Below are 15,084 nucleotides of genomic sequence, written 5' to 3' on the forward strand. Positions count from 1 at the left end.
AGCTCCGACAGTGGGGGAAGTAGAGATATGAACAGAGGAAGTCGTCTTAAGAGCCTACACACTTAGGGGTGAATTCTAGATATGGCGTCAAAAAATTGTTGCTGAAAAAAACGCTATTTTACAAAATGCACTTAAAGTTAGGCAAGGTTTGTAGAATAGCACTTACCCAGGAATCGTGCCTAACTTTAGGTGTGGCCATTTGCAGTTTAAACCAACTAAAATGTGGTGAAAATACCCACGCATAAATTTAGGCGCAGATGCCCTTACTCTCTAACTACTCACGTAACTTAAAACAACGCCCTTGATCTGCCCATGACCCTCTCATTTGCACAACCCATTTTTTGACTCGTGCCTAAATTTACACACTGCCAATAATTGCTTAAGTCAATAATTATCTGCGCTAATTAGCTCACTATTCAATTAAATTTCGCACGCCCAAATTTGTGCACACAATTTTTAGCAACTTTTTATAGAAATCGGGGGTTGAAGGGCAATTCTACAACTGAGCGCCTGTATTTATATGCCACTTACATATATAAATGTCGAGAATACTAGCACTTATGCCGAAAAAGTGCCAGAATAATGGCACACTGAACTTAGGGGTCCTTTTACAAAGGTGCACTGAAAAATGGCTTGCGGTAGCGTAGACATGGGTTTTGGGTGCGCACCAATCCATTTTTCAGCGAGCCTGTAAAAAGACAAGCTTTGAAACATGGAGCAGAGAGCCAAGTACTGTTTTTAAGAAGGGGAATTCCATCACCCCTTGTTTTTTAGCTTTGACCCCTGACGCAGCCTGAGAGCGAAACGTGGCCACGTCGGGTTTGTTTTTTGATTCACACCAATAAATTATTTCATATGTTTATGTTTTCTATTAGTCTACCTTTTTTACTATTATTCTATCATAGTAAGGAGACTGTTGCCTTTTTTGTTTGTTTTTAAACCATAATGTTATACAAAAAAGGCTCACTGAGCATAGAATCTGTCATAAAATATTTAGAGGACCACAGAAAATAATGTGCATTTGGTGCAGTGTGCTTTAAAGGAAGCCATTTTAGAAAAGGTAATGCAAAATAACTAAATAAATGTATGAGACATCACTTAGATGAAATGGTGCTACTTAACATTTAAAAGTCCTAAGGGGCCGTTTTGCCAAGCTGAGATAAAAAAGTGGCCTTAGCGCAACCTTACATGGGTCTTTCCCATGTCCTAAGGCAGTTTTCACTGCTGCAGCAAGATGGCAGATTTTCCTATAATTTCTATTACTTGTCATGCACTAATTTTGCCATTAGTGCTTGGCCATTAAAAAAGATTAGCGTGTGAGCCCTTACCGCCACCTATTTTGCAAGCAGAAAAGGCTTGTGCGCTAATCCTGTGCTAATCAGCACACAGCAATTTGGCTGCCTGATTAGCGCAGCTGCGCCCCTTCAGCAAATAAATTAATTTTATTTTTAGCACACCGAAAGTACACACATGTTAAAGGTACTGCAGGACACCTTAGTGTGCCCCACAGTATGAATTTTAAGCTGCAGTAAGCACTTGTTATTGCTTACTGCAACTAGGTGAACGGGCCCCTAAGTTTTGATTTTGCCACTTGCACATGTAAGCAGTGAATTTTACAAAAACGCATGAGTGGAGTCAATTAAAAAGATGAGCTCTGAAACTCAATTTTTTTGCAAGTTCAGGTAGCTTTTAACTCCAGAGAGGTTAAGTACAATTGACTGCTCATACACTTTTCCTTTGCCCAAGTCCAAACAGTAAGTTAGCCGACAAATTATGGATAACTTCAAGTAGGCTTAAATGCCAATGTGGACATTTTCCCAGATAAAGTACACAATACACTTATATTGTCAAGGATCTCCCCCCAAACCCACGCCTCCTTTAAAAATGTACATGCCACCAACATATGTATAAGTAGCAACTTCTCTAACGCCTATCGGGCTCATTTTCGAAAGAGGACGTCCATCTTTCAACATAAATCCCTTCTCCCAGGGACGTCCAAATCGGTATAATCAATGCTCGATTTAGGACATCTTCAACTGCACTCTATCACAAGGATGGCCAAAGTTCAAGGGGGCGTGTCAGAGGCGTAGCGAAGGCGGGACTTGGGTGTGCCTAACGCTTGGACTTCCTTGACCCATAATCGAAAAAAACAAGGACTTCCCTGACGAGCAGTTGGATGTTTTCACCCAGACCTGTTTTTATTACGACTAAGGCACAAAAAGGTGCCCAAAATGACCAGATGACCACCGGAGGGAATCGGGGATGACCTCCCGTTACTCCCCCAGTGGTCACCAACCCCTCTCCCACCCTCAAAAAACATCTTTAAAAATATTTTCTGCCAGCCTCCGATGTCATACTCAGGTCCATGTCAGCAGCATGCAGGTCCCTGGAGCAGTTTGTGGGTGCAGTGCACTTCAGACAGGCAGACCCCCCCCCACCCCCCCCCCCCGTTACGTTTGTGCAGGAAACAGCGAGCCCTCCACAATCCACCACAAACCCACTGTACTCACATCTGGGTGCCCCCCTTCACCCGTAAGGGCTATGGTAGTGGTGTACAGTTGTGGGCAGTGGGTTTTGGAGGGCTCAGCACACAAGGTAAGGGAGCTATGTTCCTGTGAGCAATTTATGAAGTCCACTGCAGTGCCCCCTAGAGTGCCCGGTTGGTGTCCTGGCATGTCAGGGGGACCAGTGCACTAGAAATGCTGGCTCCTCCCATGACCAAATGGCATGTATTTGGTCGTTTCTGAGATGGATGTCCTTGGTTTCCATTAACAGCGAAAATCAGAAACATCCATGTCTAGGGACGTCCAAATCTAGGGATGACGAATTTAAGGATTTGGACGTCCCTGACGGTATTTTCGAAAACGAAAGATGGACGTCCATCTTGCTTTGAAAATACGGGTTTCCACGCCCCTGGATTTGGACGTTTTGCAAGGACATTCAAATCGCAACTTGGATGTCCCTTTCGAAAATGCCCCTCCACGTTTACTGGGTGCGTTAGCATTTTTAACGCACGTAAATAGCTTACACACATTAAACGCCAACACGCCCATAGAAATGTATAGGCACATTAGCGTTTAACATGCCTTAAATTTACAGGTGCGTTAAAAACGCTAACGCATACCCCTAAAATTGCTACTTATTTGAGTGTGCTGATTTACACACGTAAACAGTGCTTTGATTTCCAAAAATCACCTCCACGATCTATTACAGTCCAAAGCTCACAACATATAGTTCTGAAGACCCACGTTTTATTTTCAGCTCTGGTTCCTATCAATCAAACTGACAGTGATATGGTGGAGTGGAGACTGCTTCAGAAAAGTTGAAAAGGAACTCTCCATCCATTTAACCATATCATCCTTGACAAAAAGTAATATTCTCTATTATATTATAATTGTTAAACTAGTCTAGAAGCACAGACATATGGCATGCTTGCACTTTGAAGACAATCTCAATTAGTAAGGCTTTACTTTCTGACTCAGACACGACACATTGAATGAACCAGGTATGAAACCTACAAGAATAGCACCAATTAAACGTAGAACATTAAGTACCCAGCTTCTGTACTGAGGATAAAAGTACAAAACTACTAAACATAGTTGAGGGGGGGTAACCCTCAGTTAACTGTCCAAAATAAGATTTAAAGATTATAAGGGATCCTTTTCCTAAAGTGCATTACGCAGTTATGACTAGATTCTATATATGGCGCTGAAAAAAATCAGTGTGGAAAAAAACGTGCTTAGTGCTATTCTATAACCCATACCTGTTAGGCGCAGTTTATACAATATGCGCAGCTTCCAGACCCGCATCTAAATTTAGGCGTGACCATTTACGCCAACTAAAACCTGGTAGAAATGCCTGCGCCTAATAGGCACAGATCAGGTGTATTCTATAATGGTGCGCATGGTTTCTAGGAATGCCCACAACCCACCCATGCCCCTCCCATGGCCATGGCCCCTTTTGAGATCCACACATTAAAATTTACGCACACCACTTTACAGAATACGCTTAGAAAGTTGTGTATGTAAATTCTAATTAGTGCTGATAATTGCTCATTATTGGCCAATTGTCAGTGCCAATTGGCGTTTAAACAATTAAGTGGCAGCACAATTTGGCCACACTGCCAGAATAAGCTAATTCGCACGTTAACTGAATGCTGTTAAGATATGGAAACTGGATTGGTTATGGGCAGAGACTGCACACTGCAGTTAGCACATGGTACTTACCATGGACTGTCAGTCAAGAGGAGGTGGTAAGCTCATCTGCACTAATCGCAGTCTTAACACACATTTCAGTGTAATAACCACAGAGGACATGCTGGGCATGCCCACTTTCGCACTTACTGCACATTAAGTTAAAGAGCCCCAAGTCTTTATAAAACTTGCCAGAGCCAACAGGATAGGAAGGGGATTTGGATTTAGCTCATGTCTTTTCAGTAGCAGCTCAAATTAGTTTTATTTAGGTACAGTGGGTTATTTCCCTGTCCCTTGAGAACTTAGAGGCCCTTTTACAAAGGTGCGGAAGGGCTAATGTGCGGGTAGTGAGCACCTAATCGCCACTGCCGCTGGAGTAATACGTGCTCCCGGTGGAAATTCAGAGTTTGGCACACATTGAATCCCACAGAAAATAATTTTCTATCTTGTACTGCGGGGGGGGGGGGGGGGGGGGGGGGGGCACTCCTGGCAGTAACTGGCAGTGTGCATGCTGCGTGGTTACTCTTGGTCAAAAGGGCTCAGGCTGTAAATAGGCATGCGCTACTTTTAATATTAGTGCACGCCTATTTCCCAGACCATTAAAAAAATAGCCTTTATCTCAGCTGCGGTTAAAAAAAATGTCTCAGTGCGCACCTAAAAGACACACCCACACTACCGCAGGCCACTTTTTACCGTGGCTTTATACAATGACCCCTTACAGTCTAGGTTTGTACCTGAGGCAAGGAGGTTAAGTGACTTCCCCAAGATCACAGGGAGCAACAACAGGAGTCAAACTTAGAGCAGCAGGCTGAGAATCAGAGCGGCCCAACCATTAGGCTACTGCTTCACTATTGCTTAAAAAACAAACAAACAAACAACCCCCCCCCCCCCCCCCCCCCATTTGTTTCTAGCTCGAAAAATTGAATTGTGGCTGTTTCTAATTAATGTCCAACTAAAACCCGGTTCTTCCTCTCTTGACATAAGCACCTGGCCTAACTGAATTAGCTAATGAGGTTAGCTGAATTCTTCATAAACAAACATAGTGGTCCTCTTGTGCACTCCCCTTCCCCCAGCACATAAATTTATGTCAGTATCAAGTGATACTGTAATTACTTACTACACTCAGAGTCTAATGGGAGAAAATCAGTCAAGACAAAAGCTGTCATGTCAGCAAAAAAGAACAGATTCCCTGGTTTCAGAACCAACAAAATAATAGTTGTAACACGTCCTATTGAATTAAAGAAAACGTTGAAATTAGAATAATATACAGATGTGGAACGAGCACAATAAAACAACCATTCTCGGACCCTCACGCATCAATTTTTCTGATTGGCTGATGAGCCAGGACTTGCAGCTTCTTGACTTAGAACTTCCTGATCTATTGTTATGAAATACACACACAAACACCTGCACACACAAATCTGAGGAGAGCTTACAGAAACCTGCCTATCACAACCCAAGTGACCGTAGCTAAAGACTAAACTACCAAACCTATGCCACGCAGGAGCCCAAAGGCTGATCTCTCTGCAGAGGCCTCTAAATTTCTTCATTGGACTTTTGTTTTTCTTGGCCAGAAGTCAGAGTAAACGCCAAGCCCTTCGCATGCCGTCTGCCGAGTTTAAAAGCCGTTGTGCTGTGTACTTTCTGAAACACCAATAACTTTTTTTTTCCCCTCCTAATCAGCTTAAAAACCTGCAGACTTGGAGACAAATGTTCTGAACAGGAAATGATAGGTTTGTTAATAAAGCCAGGTAAATCATTTCCTAGACTTCCGCTGGGAAAAAAACTTGGCACTGCAAGAAGTTTGACCTCGGTTAGAAGGTAACTTCTAGAGGTGACAAATCTTGTAAGCAACTTGTTTGCTTCAAGTGAAGCAGATAAAATGTTGGAGGCAAAAGCCTGGCTCATACTCTATCCCTGCCCTTTACAGCAGTCCTTCAACCAACTCCTTGGCTGTTATATGTACAGGTTGCTCTGCTTTTTAAACTAAATATGAATTATTAAATTATTTCAAGGCAAAGAGGAATAATATAATCTGCTCAATTAGAACAAAAGATAGATTAGCCGCAAGAATAAATGAATTCCCAAAAGTTTGCCAAAGCACTATTCTATTTGTTCGTAGTGGGGTGGGGGAAAATATTCCATCAAAACTGCAGACTGGCATTAACTCACAAAAAGATTCAATGTACTAAATGGGTTTTCCCCATTTCCCCCCAGATTATATCAGGCACTCAGATCTGAGCACTCAAATTTGTGAGAGCGCCCGAGATGTGTGCACAAATTAATTGCACACATCTCGAGCTCAATGATATCAGTAATTGGGTACTAACCGCCATTACTGATGTTAATTGGCAATCATTAATATGTGTGCATGCATCTGGCGTTTTCTATAGATCACACCTTAATTTCCGCACGGAAATCAAAGCGTAGTCTATAACAGTGTGCACAACTTAATTGGTTAAATAATCAGCACTGTCGGTTGGATGTTAACAAGCAATTATCAGCGCTAAATGGCATTAAGATTTACACACACAGCTCACTAAGGGCCCTGTTTACTAAGCTGCGTTATAGGTGTGTTAACATTTTTAATGTGCATTAACCATGTACATGCCTACAATATCCCTATAGGTGCCTAAATAGTTAGCACACGCGTTAAAAACACTAACACACCTTAGTAAACAGGGCTCTAAGCATATTCTATAACATGGTGTGCATAAATTATAGTCACATAGTTGAAGAGGGGGTGGGGCCTAGGCGTTTCTAAAATCTATGCATGCTATTATAAAACACACCTGCTCTGCACCTAATTTAGGAGTCAGGATTTACGCCAAGTAAAACGTGACATAAATGGCCTCAACCACTTGTAACCACTCGCCTCCACCTACCCTCCTCTCCTTCCTGTACACATTAATTGATTTGCTTACTTTATTTTTGTCTATTAGATTGTAAGTTCTTTGAGCAGGGACTGTCTTTCTTCTATGTTTGTGCAGCCCTGTGTACGCCTTGTAGCGCTATAGAAATGCTAAATAGTAGTAGTAGTAACTAAATTTGGTCGCATGGAGAGGGGCTCGGCGTATTCTATATGCCATGTGGAAATTTAAGCCTATTTTATAAAATGTAGGTGTACGCCTAGGCGTATTTTTTCCCCACACAGAATTTTCAGGCGCCATATATAGAATCTAGCCCATAGTGTGTATCTTGAAAGAGGGCGTGGCCACAGGAGGAGCATGGGCATGTCAGGGGCATTCTGAAAATTTGCGAGCATAGTTATAGAATGCTGGGTCAGTGTGTCTAACTTGGGCGTCAGCATTTATACCAGGTTTCAGCAGGCATAAGTCTGGCACCATTAGTTAAGTACGAGGTCTGGGCTTAAGAGCTGTTCTATTAAGAGTGTGCGCCCTTTACAAAGAGCTTAGCGCTGATTTTTTCCAGCACCTAATTTGGAGTGTCATTTATAGAATCCAGCCCTTTGTGTCTGTGGGGAAAATGTCTAGTGGCTAGGCCCAAAATAAACTATTACACTGAATACCACCTTTAAAGCTGGAAACCCAGTAATATTCCAAAGACATGCAGATTTTTTTTTCCCCAGATTTCTTGTCTGGCATAAATTAAAAAAAAAAAAAAAAAAAAAAAAGAGAGAGAGAGAGACAGCTCACAAATACGAAAAAGAACCACAAAAGCCCAGTTTAATTTCAAACGTTAATATATTTTCTATTTTATAGTGAACATATGCACCTATCACCCCTTGTCTGCAGCAACTATGACGTACTCATAAAAAGGGGTGAACTTTGAAAGATGCCTCTTAAAATAAATATTTTTTTATAAAATAATAGAACTTCAAATAAATATTCTTTACACTAAACAATATGTTGAAAAATTAGAAAATAAAGGCTGAATTTTACTGTAACTGTACAATATACAGGAAGTCCAAAAAAAAGGGGAGATCAGAGTTTTGTAAATAGCAAGTTTCCTTAAGGTGAAATACAATCTAGATAACAAAAGCATACTGATTGATTCACATTCTTCTGTACAACATATTAGTATAATAATTTGTGACCATGCCACATGTAAGGCGCTGCTTTTCACAGTTGTAAATATTGTATATGTACAAAAATATAGTACATTATCTCTGGCAGAAAAAGAGAAGAATTTGCTCTGCTCATTTACAAATTTTGCAAATACTATTCACAAACAGAGACGTGAGTTGCCTAGGAGTGTCTGTGTTGCTTTAGCTTATGCAATCTGTGAGGATCAGGACCAGATCCCAGCTGAGAGCTCTGTTAACTGAATTCTACCATACCAATTAAGTTGGCACACACAAAACAAGCATTTGACTGCAAAGAGCAAGTACACCATTAACCTTTATACTGAAGAGTAACTGGTTTAGTTGGTTGCATATGTACTGTAAGTAATAGTGTCTGTTATTGAAGTGTTTTCCACTCCTGGGTGCTATGTTGGCTTCCCTAAATCCCTGGGTGGGACAGCGGGAATTTTACGGCAAACGGTGTTTGACTGTTTGCAGCGACAGCCAGGCCTGCTTATCCGGTCATAACACCCCTGGCACAATTTAAGGCACCCCTTGGCTGGAAGATAACACCACAAGCAAGGCAAGAAGAGGGAGATGACGCCCATGGCAGACCATCTGGTGCAGCAATGTGAATGGCTGCAAGAGCAGGGGTTGTCGGCACAGTTATCCTCATCATCGTTGGAGCAGTGATAGAAGAGGCATTTGATGCAGCAGACACAAGTTCCATAGTCCACTACATTCTGGGCTGAACAAAGGCACTGCTTATCACAGATCCAACATGATGGAAGGGTCCTGGGACAAGTGCAGTCTTTACACTTACATTTCCCGCAGTCCTCACACCTATAGGCATGTACGCCCAAGTCTTCTTTGCTCTGGGGTTTCAGCTCGTCAGACTTAAGCTCAGACTTGGGCTGCACCTGAATTATCCGGTTAGCAATTGGCCCTGTAGACAAAAATGATGATCCCAAAAGTCTTTGCTCAGAGGAACTGCTACTTGTATTTGTCCTAGTACTGCTCCGTGACCCTGTACTGACTGTGCTGATGGAACGGGACAAGGATGCTCGGGAAGACGACTGTACCTGTGGATGCTGGTTCCTGCTGGTTTGCCGATGCTCACTCAAACCAGGGATTCTTTCATTCTTGTGTTGGGCAACTGGCCGTGAGACAGACTTAACTCCAGGTCGGGGAGCAACTGTAGGCCCTTCTGTATATTCATTTGTGTTCCGAAGAGCCCTGATCTGGTCCAAAGACAAGACGTGAATCTGCTGAATCAAGACATCCCTTGAATCAGGCTCCCCATGATGTCTCCCAGTGTCACGCCGAACCTGTAGCAAGGGTTGCGACCCACTGCCATTCTGAGTTCTCATCTCCATCAGTACTCTGAAGAGTGATCACGCCAGCAGGCTTAGAACACATCTGAATTCCTGCAGTAACAAAGAGAAAAAATTATTCAGTATTACATGCTTTTTTAACTCTTAAATAACGTAATGACAGTGCCTTTAACCACACATGACATGGTGTAAAAAATGCATTTGCAGCAAAGAATGGACTACAAATGCAGGGTTGAGGGCCAAGTGAACTGCTAATGATAGGACTCAAAGGGAGCCTTTTTTTCTATTGAGTCCTAATACATGTTCTTCAACTGCGTAACTCCTAAAGTCTTTCCACACTCTGATAAATGATAGCATTTAGATAACTGTTTTCAATTGTTACAACCCATAAAAAATATTAAAACAGTTGTTTTTTATTCTCCCCAAAACAACCAAAATTAGCCTAAGAGTTGGAAGACAACTTTATAACTTCAATCAAAACACAAAAAAATGATTTCAAAAATTTTACAAAAAAAGGCCAGGGCTGAGTTTTCAAGTGCCAACTATTTATAGCCCAGAAAAGATACAAGTAATAAAGCACCATTATAGTCTATTCTCTTAGAACAACACATTCATTGCAGTAAAAAAAATTGATTTTTTTTTTCAACTTTACAGCATTTTGATGAACAAACTAAATAGAACTGCCCAAGAGTTAAGAAAGAGAAACACCCAGTAGAATACAATCACTAAACATTCTAAGGGACACCTAGTAAGGGCCATTTTTATCTAAGTCCCTGTACCGAAGCAATCACTGTACAAAAAAATAAAATTAAAATCAAAAGCTTTTGCTTCCAAGTTATAAAATTAGTAAACCATTAAAAGCATGTCCCAGCAAACATATTGACTCCAAGAACTAAAGTGGGTTGAGAATAGACAAGGTCACATTTCCCCTCTCCCCCCCCCCCCCAACCCCCTCTTTCTCTCTCTCTCTTTTTAAGTTTGCTACTTTTTAGACAAATGAGGAAAATGCCTTGTTTCACATGGCACAGGCTCAGTGTGGGAGTGAATTACTACCATCCATACCAAAATTCTTTAATTACATACTCTTTAGCTGTATGTACAACAGCAGCAGCAGTAACATAACATTGTTCCCAACACCCACCCATCAAGCTATTCAGAGCAAATATTTTAGCGTGGTACAAACTCTAAAGACAGACCTTTATTTCTTAATCGTTTTGATCTGCGCAGCAGTCTGAACTGGGGCACATTCATAAGGCTGAATAACTTCCTACCAATTTTTACTAATACCACTAAAATAACAATTCTGGTGGATTCCACCACTGTAAAAAAAAAAAGGTTATTGCTCCATTCTGAATGGTTTTACAACAGCAACACATACTTTATAACAGCTGACATAAAAGGTTCTTTAACACCAGCTATGCATTTCACAAAAAGGTAAGGGCCCTGTTTACTAAGTCGTACTAGTCGTCCATATGTTCTCCTATGGGCGACTTAGCATTTAGCGCGTCCTAATTATTAGCGTGCGCTAAAAATACTAATGCACTCCTAGCGCTGCTTGGTAAACTGGGTTCTAAATTTGTGAAAGAGGGCGGGGGAACCCTACTTCACACCTGTACCTCCAAAGTTGGTGGTAGACGGATATTAAGCTAGAAGATAAAGTTGTGTCGAAGATTTTGGAGTCAATAGGGATGAAACAATGTTTACTGGTGTGCCAAAAAATAAACAGAAGTAGCTGTTATACCTAGCGAAAGTTTTACTCCTATATACTGCACAGAAATTATTGTGCAACCCAAATGAACTTCTCGACCTTTGTAAAGGAGTACTCAGCACAGCTACTTTCCAGTCTCCTTTCTCCACTTGCTTGTCCTTTCATACTACAGTAATGACAACTGGTTTGACCTACTGTTTTGGAAGAGGAAAAGGCTTCCTCTTCAATGGTTTATAATGCCATGCTTAATGTTGTTGGAGGTGCACGTGCCTTTGAAACTCAGGAAATTGCCAACCAAAGCAATAAACGAGCTGGTGTTCCTTTTGGTTTCTCGCTTTTCCTTTTTCTTTGATCCAACATCAGGGACAATTCTTTTCATGGACTTAAAAGATCTGCAGAGGGGAAGCAACCTGTCACTTTAATTGCACAGAATTCTAGTTCTGTAGACAACAGGACTAACTTAGCACATGTCTGAAACTTGTTGGCAGGAGAATCAGCTGCTAGCACTTGTAAAAGCTTTGATGACTGGAGCTACCTGCACCAGTTCCAAACCTGTGCAAATTCATCCATTTTCCTAGATCTATCAATACATGTCCAAGGTACTTATTAAAAATGTATAGGTTCCACACAGGTATAGGAGTGGCCTAACCTCACATTTCTGCCCTGCAAAGAAACAAGCTTACACAACTAAGATTTCTTTGAAGGCAACTACAGGAAATCGCCCATAAGGGCATATTTACAATACACCTCATTTTTGTTAAGTACTTTGTTCCTTTTGTCAATTGCAATGCAAATGTTCACAGAACTATTTTAACATTACAAATAGCTCCTGCAATCTCCTGCACTTCAAGCCTCTTTTACAGATAAGTCTTGCTAGGTGCTATGATGAGCTGAAGACTGTTGAATTAGTGGCAAACACTAAGAATAAAACGTATTTGGGCAAGACATATAACCATTTCCCCTGTACATCCTCAACAGTCTTCATAGTTAATCCTTCCAAAATGTATTTGATTTAGAAATGTCACATGTGACCTGTATATAAGATAAATATTTCTATTTATATAGTTGCAGGAAAAGCATAGGCAGGAGATATGTTTGGTTGATCTCCCTCTAAAGTAACTTATTGGGCTCCAGGGGAGACAGCCGATGTTCCTTCCTACAACAAAAACTTAAGTTGTGAAAACAGAGCAGAGCTCTGATCCCCAAGGTTTGGAAATGTAACATGACTTGTCAGTGCGAGGTTTGGCAAAGAAAGAGGCGAGTTTCCATTGTATTAAGAGGCAGAGACCTATATCAACTTGCTAGAGTCCTCCCTCCTGTTCGCTGCTTGCATTAGTGCAGGCAGCAGAGATCTGCTTCTCCCTTCGGTCTGTAATTTTCAACTCATTTCCATCCTGTCTCAGAGGTTCCCTGCCCCCGCCTCCCATCTCCTGTGCTTTGAAAGTTTCTTTGAAAATCCCCATTAAGAGCCGAGAGTGTGTGATCAGACTATGGATTAGGGAGAAAGGATTTCACCATCAGGGTGGGGCAAACGAGCACAAAAATAGCTCGCTTAAAAAAAAAATATCACAGCATTTCCGATGCTGCTTACAAAACCCAACCGCAAACCCCAGCTCTAAATAGTCCCTCGATTGAAGAGAAATGTTTTACCAGGAAGATGGAAACTGATGGTTTTAGCAAGTAGTTAAAAAAAAAAAAAACAACAAAAAGCTTTATTGTGCTAAACTCGCAGTAAAATAACATGACACAGTCAACGAGCTCATGTTGCAAAAATAATCTCCACGCTTTCCAAAGCGTCTGTTGCTTCACATGCAATCCAGTATTTTATCTTCAAATGCTACATACAAAAAGCTAATGGCCTACACAATCCACAAATTAAATTATAAATAATAGAAAACTGCTCGGAGAGAATTAGGAGCTATTCGTGTGCTTTTAAATAAGAACTACAACTGAAAGACTGTCAGGGGGGGGGGGGAGCGTCAGGAGGAATCAGCTTATTTAAAGCAAAATAAGCAAAAAAAAAAAAAAAAAAAAATCGAAATAATCTTAAACATATTGCACACATTCCTCGTGGAAATTCCAAAACATGGAAGCACATAGCCGCCCCCTGCACTCTCCCATTCGTGCTGAACTGGGGGCCCTGCAAAAAGTCACGTTGCAAAGCCAGAAAAAAAAAAAATCCGCTCCAAAACAACCCTCAAAACAGCAAACTAGAAAGAATAAGAGAGCGATTTTCCAAACCCCTTTTCAGATCTTCCATAGGCAACCTGCTGGGGGAACAAAAACGGCAAAATATGCATGGTTCCTCTGATCTGATTTATTTATTTAATCTTATTATTTTATTTATATGGCCAGAAACACATGTCTGCAAGACACTAACTACTCACCGTGATCGCAGTTCTGCGCCGATCCCTCTTCCCCCTTCGGTTTTGCAGATAAATCCCAGCCACCCAGCGAACTTTTTCCAAACTCCGCTTTAAAGTCCCAGCTTACAAAATTACCATCCAGAGACGATCGGAAGGAAATGATTAGGAAACAAAAACAAAGCAAAGCAAACTCACCCGATCGATCAATGTATTAAATTGTACGTAAATAAATATAAAACCCTCTCCTCATCGATTTGTTTTCCAGGAAAACAAAACAACAACAAAAAAAAGAGTTCTTCCTCGAAGGAACAGGAGGCCGAAATCACGATCACCAAGCCAACAGATAGATTTTTCTTGTAGTTGTAAGTAACTGAAGTTCAGACGAATGCAAAAAAGGAAGATAATATGAAATCCGCGAGCTGCTTTGCATGGATTTTGGACTAGAGCTTGCGATGGTGCAGGTCGGAGTTTGCTGCTGCTGCTGCTCTCTGCTCTGTCCCCGTCGCTCTGTGGCCGGGCTGTCGCGTGAATGAGGGGCTATGCAAGAGCCAAGCTGCTGCTGCTGCTGAATACACAGTCTGAGCCCAGGCTGCCCCGCTCTCTCTCTTCTCTTTCCGGAGGTCGGGATCAGCAGCAGTAAATGGTGTCATGTGGATCTGAGGAGGAACAGAACAGTTGTTGTCCCAGAGGATATATCGCATCCGGTCCCAGCTCATTGGCTCTGCGGGGCTACATTCACTCGTGCTCCCAGCACAAGGAGCTGCAGGAAGCGCTTAAAAGGGCGATGGCCCAGCAGAGAGGCAGGCTTAGGGAGATGCAACAGGCAGGAGAGATTGTAGCAGCAGCTGCTGCTCAGTGTAGGACCAGGTCAGCACGGTACAGAGCATGCACAACAGAGTATAGAATATCCAGAGCACAGCACATAAGTCAGTGTTCAACATATAGTGCAGCACCCTACTGAGTACACTTGGTGCACACAAGAGACTATACAATGCAATATATAGCATGCAAATTAAAGTAAACAATACAGGGTAACACATAGTAAACCCATGCACAAGTCAAGCGAATATTAAACTACAGTACTTATAACTGGACACAGTACATAGAGGTGCACAGTACAGTATAAGGTAAAGCAGAGCAGGAGCACTGACCCAGTGAAACCCATAGCTGTTCCCCAGGGGGCCATGCAGAGAGGGAGGCAAAGAAGGAAATCCTGCTGGGAGTGATCTGTGCTCTTTTTTGCCCCACACACCCCAATCACTGTTTAGAAAAAAGGAACTAACCCACTAGCAATCCTGTGTCTTGGTAGTGGAGTAACCCCCCCCCCCCCCCCCCCCCCCCCCCCCGGTCCAAGGAGGCCAAATGTTAGAGTTTAGTTTGTTTGGCCCAGAGTTTTCCCTCTCCACTGGGCTGCTGTTGCTTCCTCCCAGCCAAGGAGCGCTTGGACTACCTCTGACAG

The 15,084-nt window shown here is 42.0% G+C and overlaps 1 protein-coding gene across 1 annotated transcript; it reads right to left on the reverse strand.

Moving 5' to 3' along the window:
- Nucleotides 1-8,311: 8,311 nt before the first annotated feature.
- On the reverse strand, nt 8,312-14,337 carry SPRY2 (sprouty RTK signaling antagonist 2). Its single transcript, XM_030200625.1, has 2 exons — nt 13,647-14,337; nt 8,312-9,644 (listed from the first exon to the last, which is right to left on the reverse strand). The coding sequence occupies exon 2, from the start codon at nt 9,591-9,593 to the stop codon at nt 8,643-8,645; it is 951 nt and encodes a 316-aa protein (XP_030056485.1). The 5' UTR covers nt 9,594-9,644; nt 13,647-14,337; the 3' UTR covers nt 8,312-8,642.
- Between the last annotated feature and the right edge of the window lie 747 nt (nt 14,338-15,084).

Source organism: Microcaecilia unicolor, chromosome 4, assembly GCF_901765095.1.
Source record: "Microcaecilia unicolor chromosome 4, aMicUni1.1, whole genome shotgun sequence".
NCBI classification, from domain to species: Eukaryota; Metazoa; Chordata; class Amphibia; order Gymnophiona; family Siphonopidae; genus Microcaecilia; species Microcaecilia unicolor.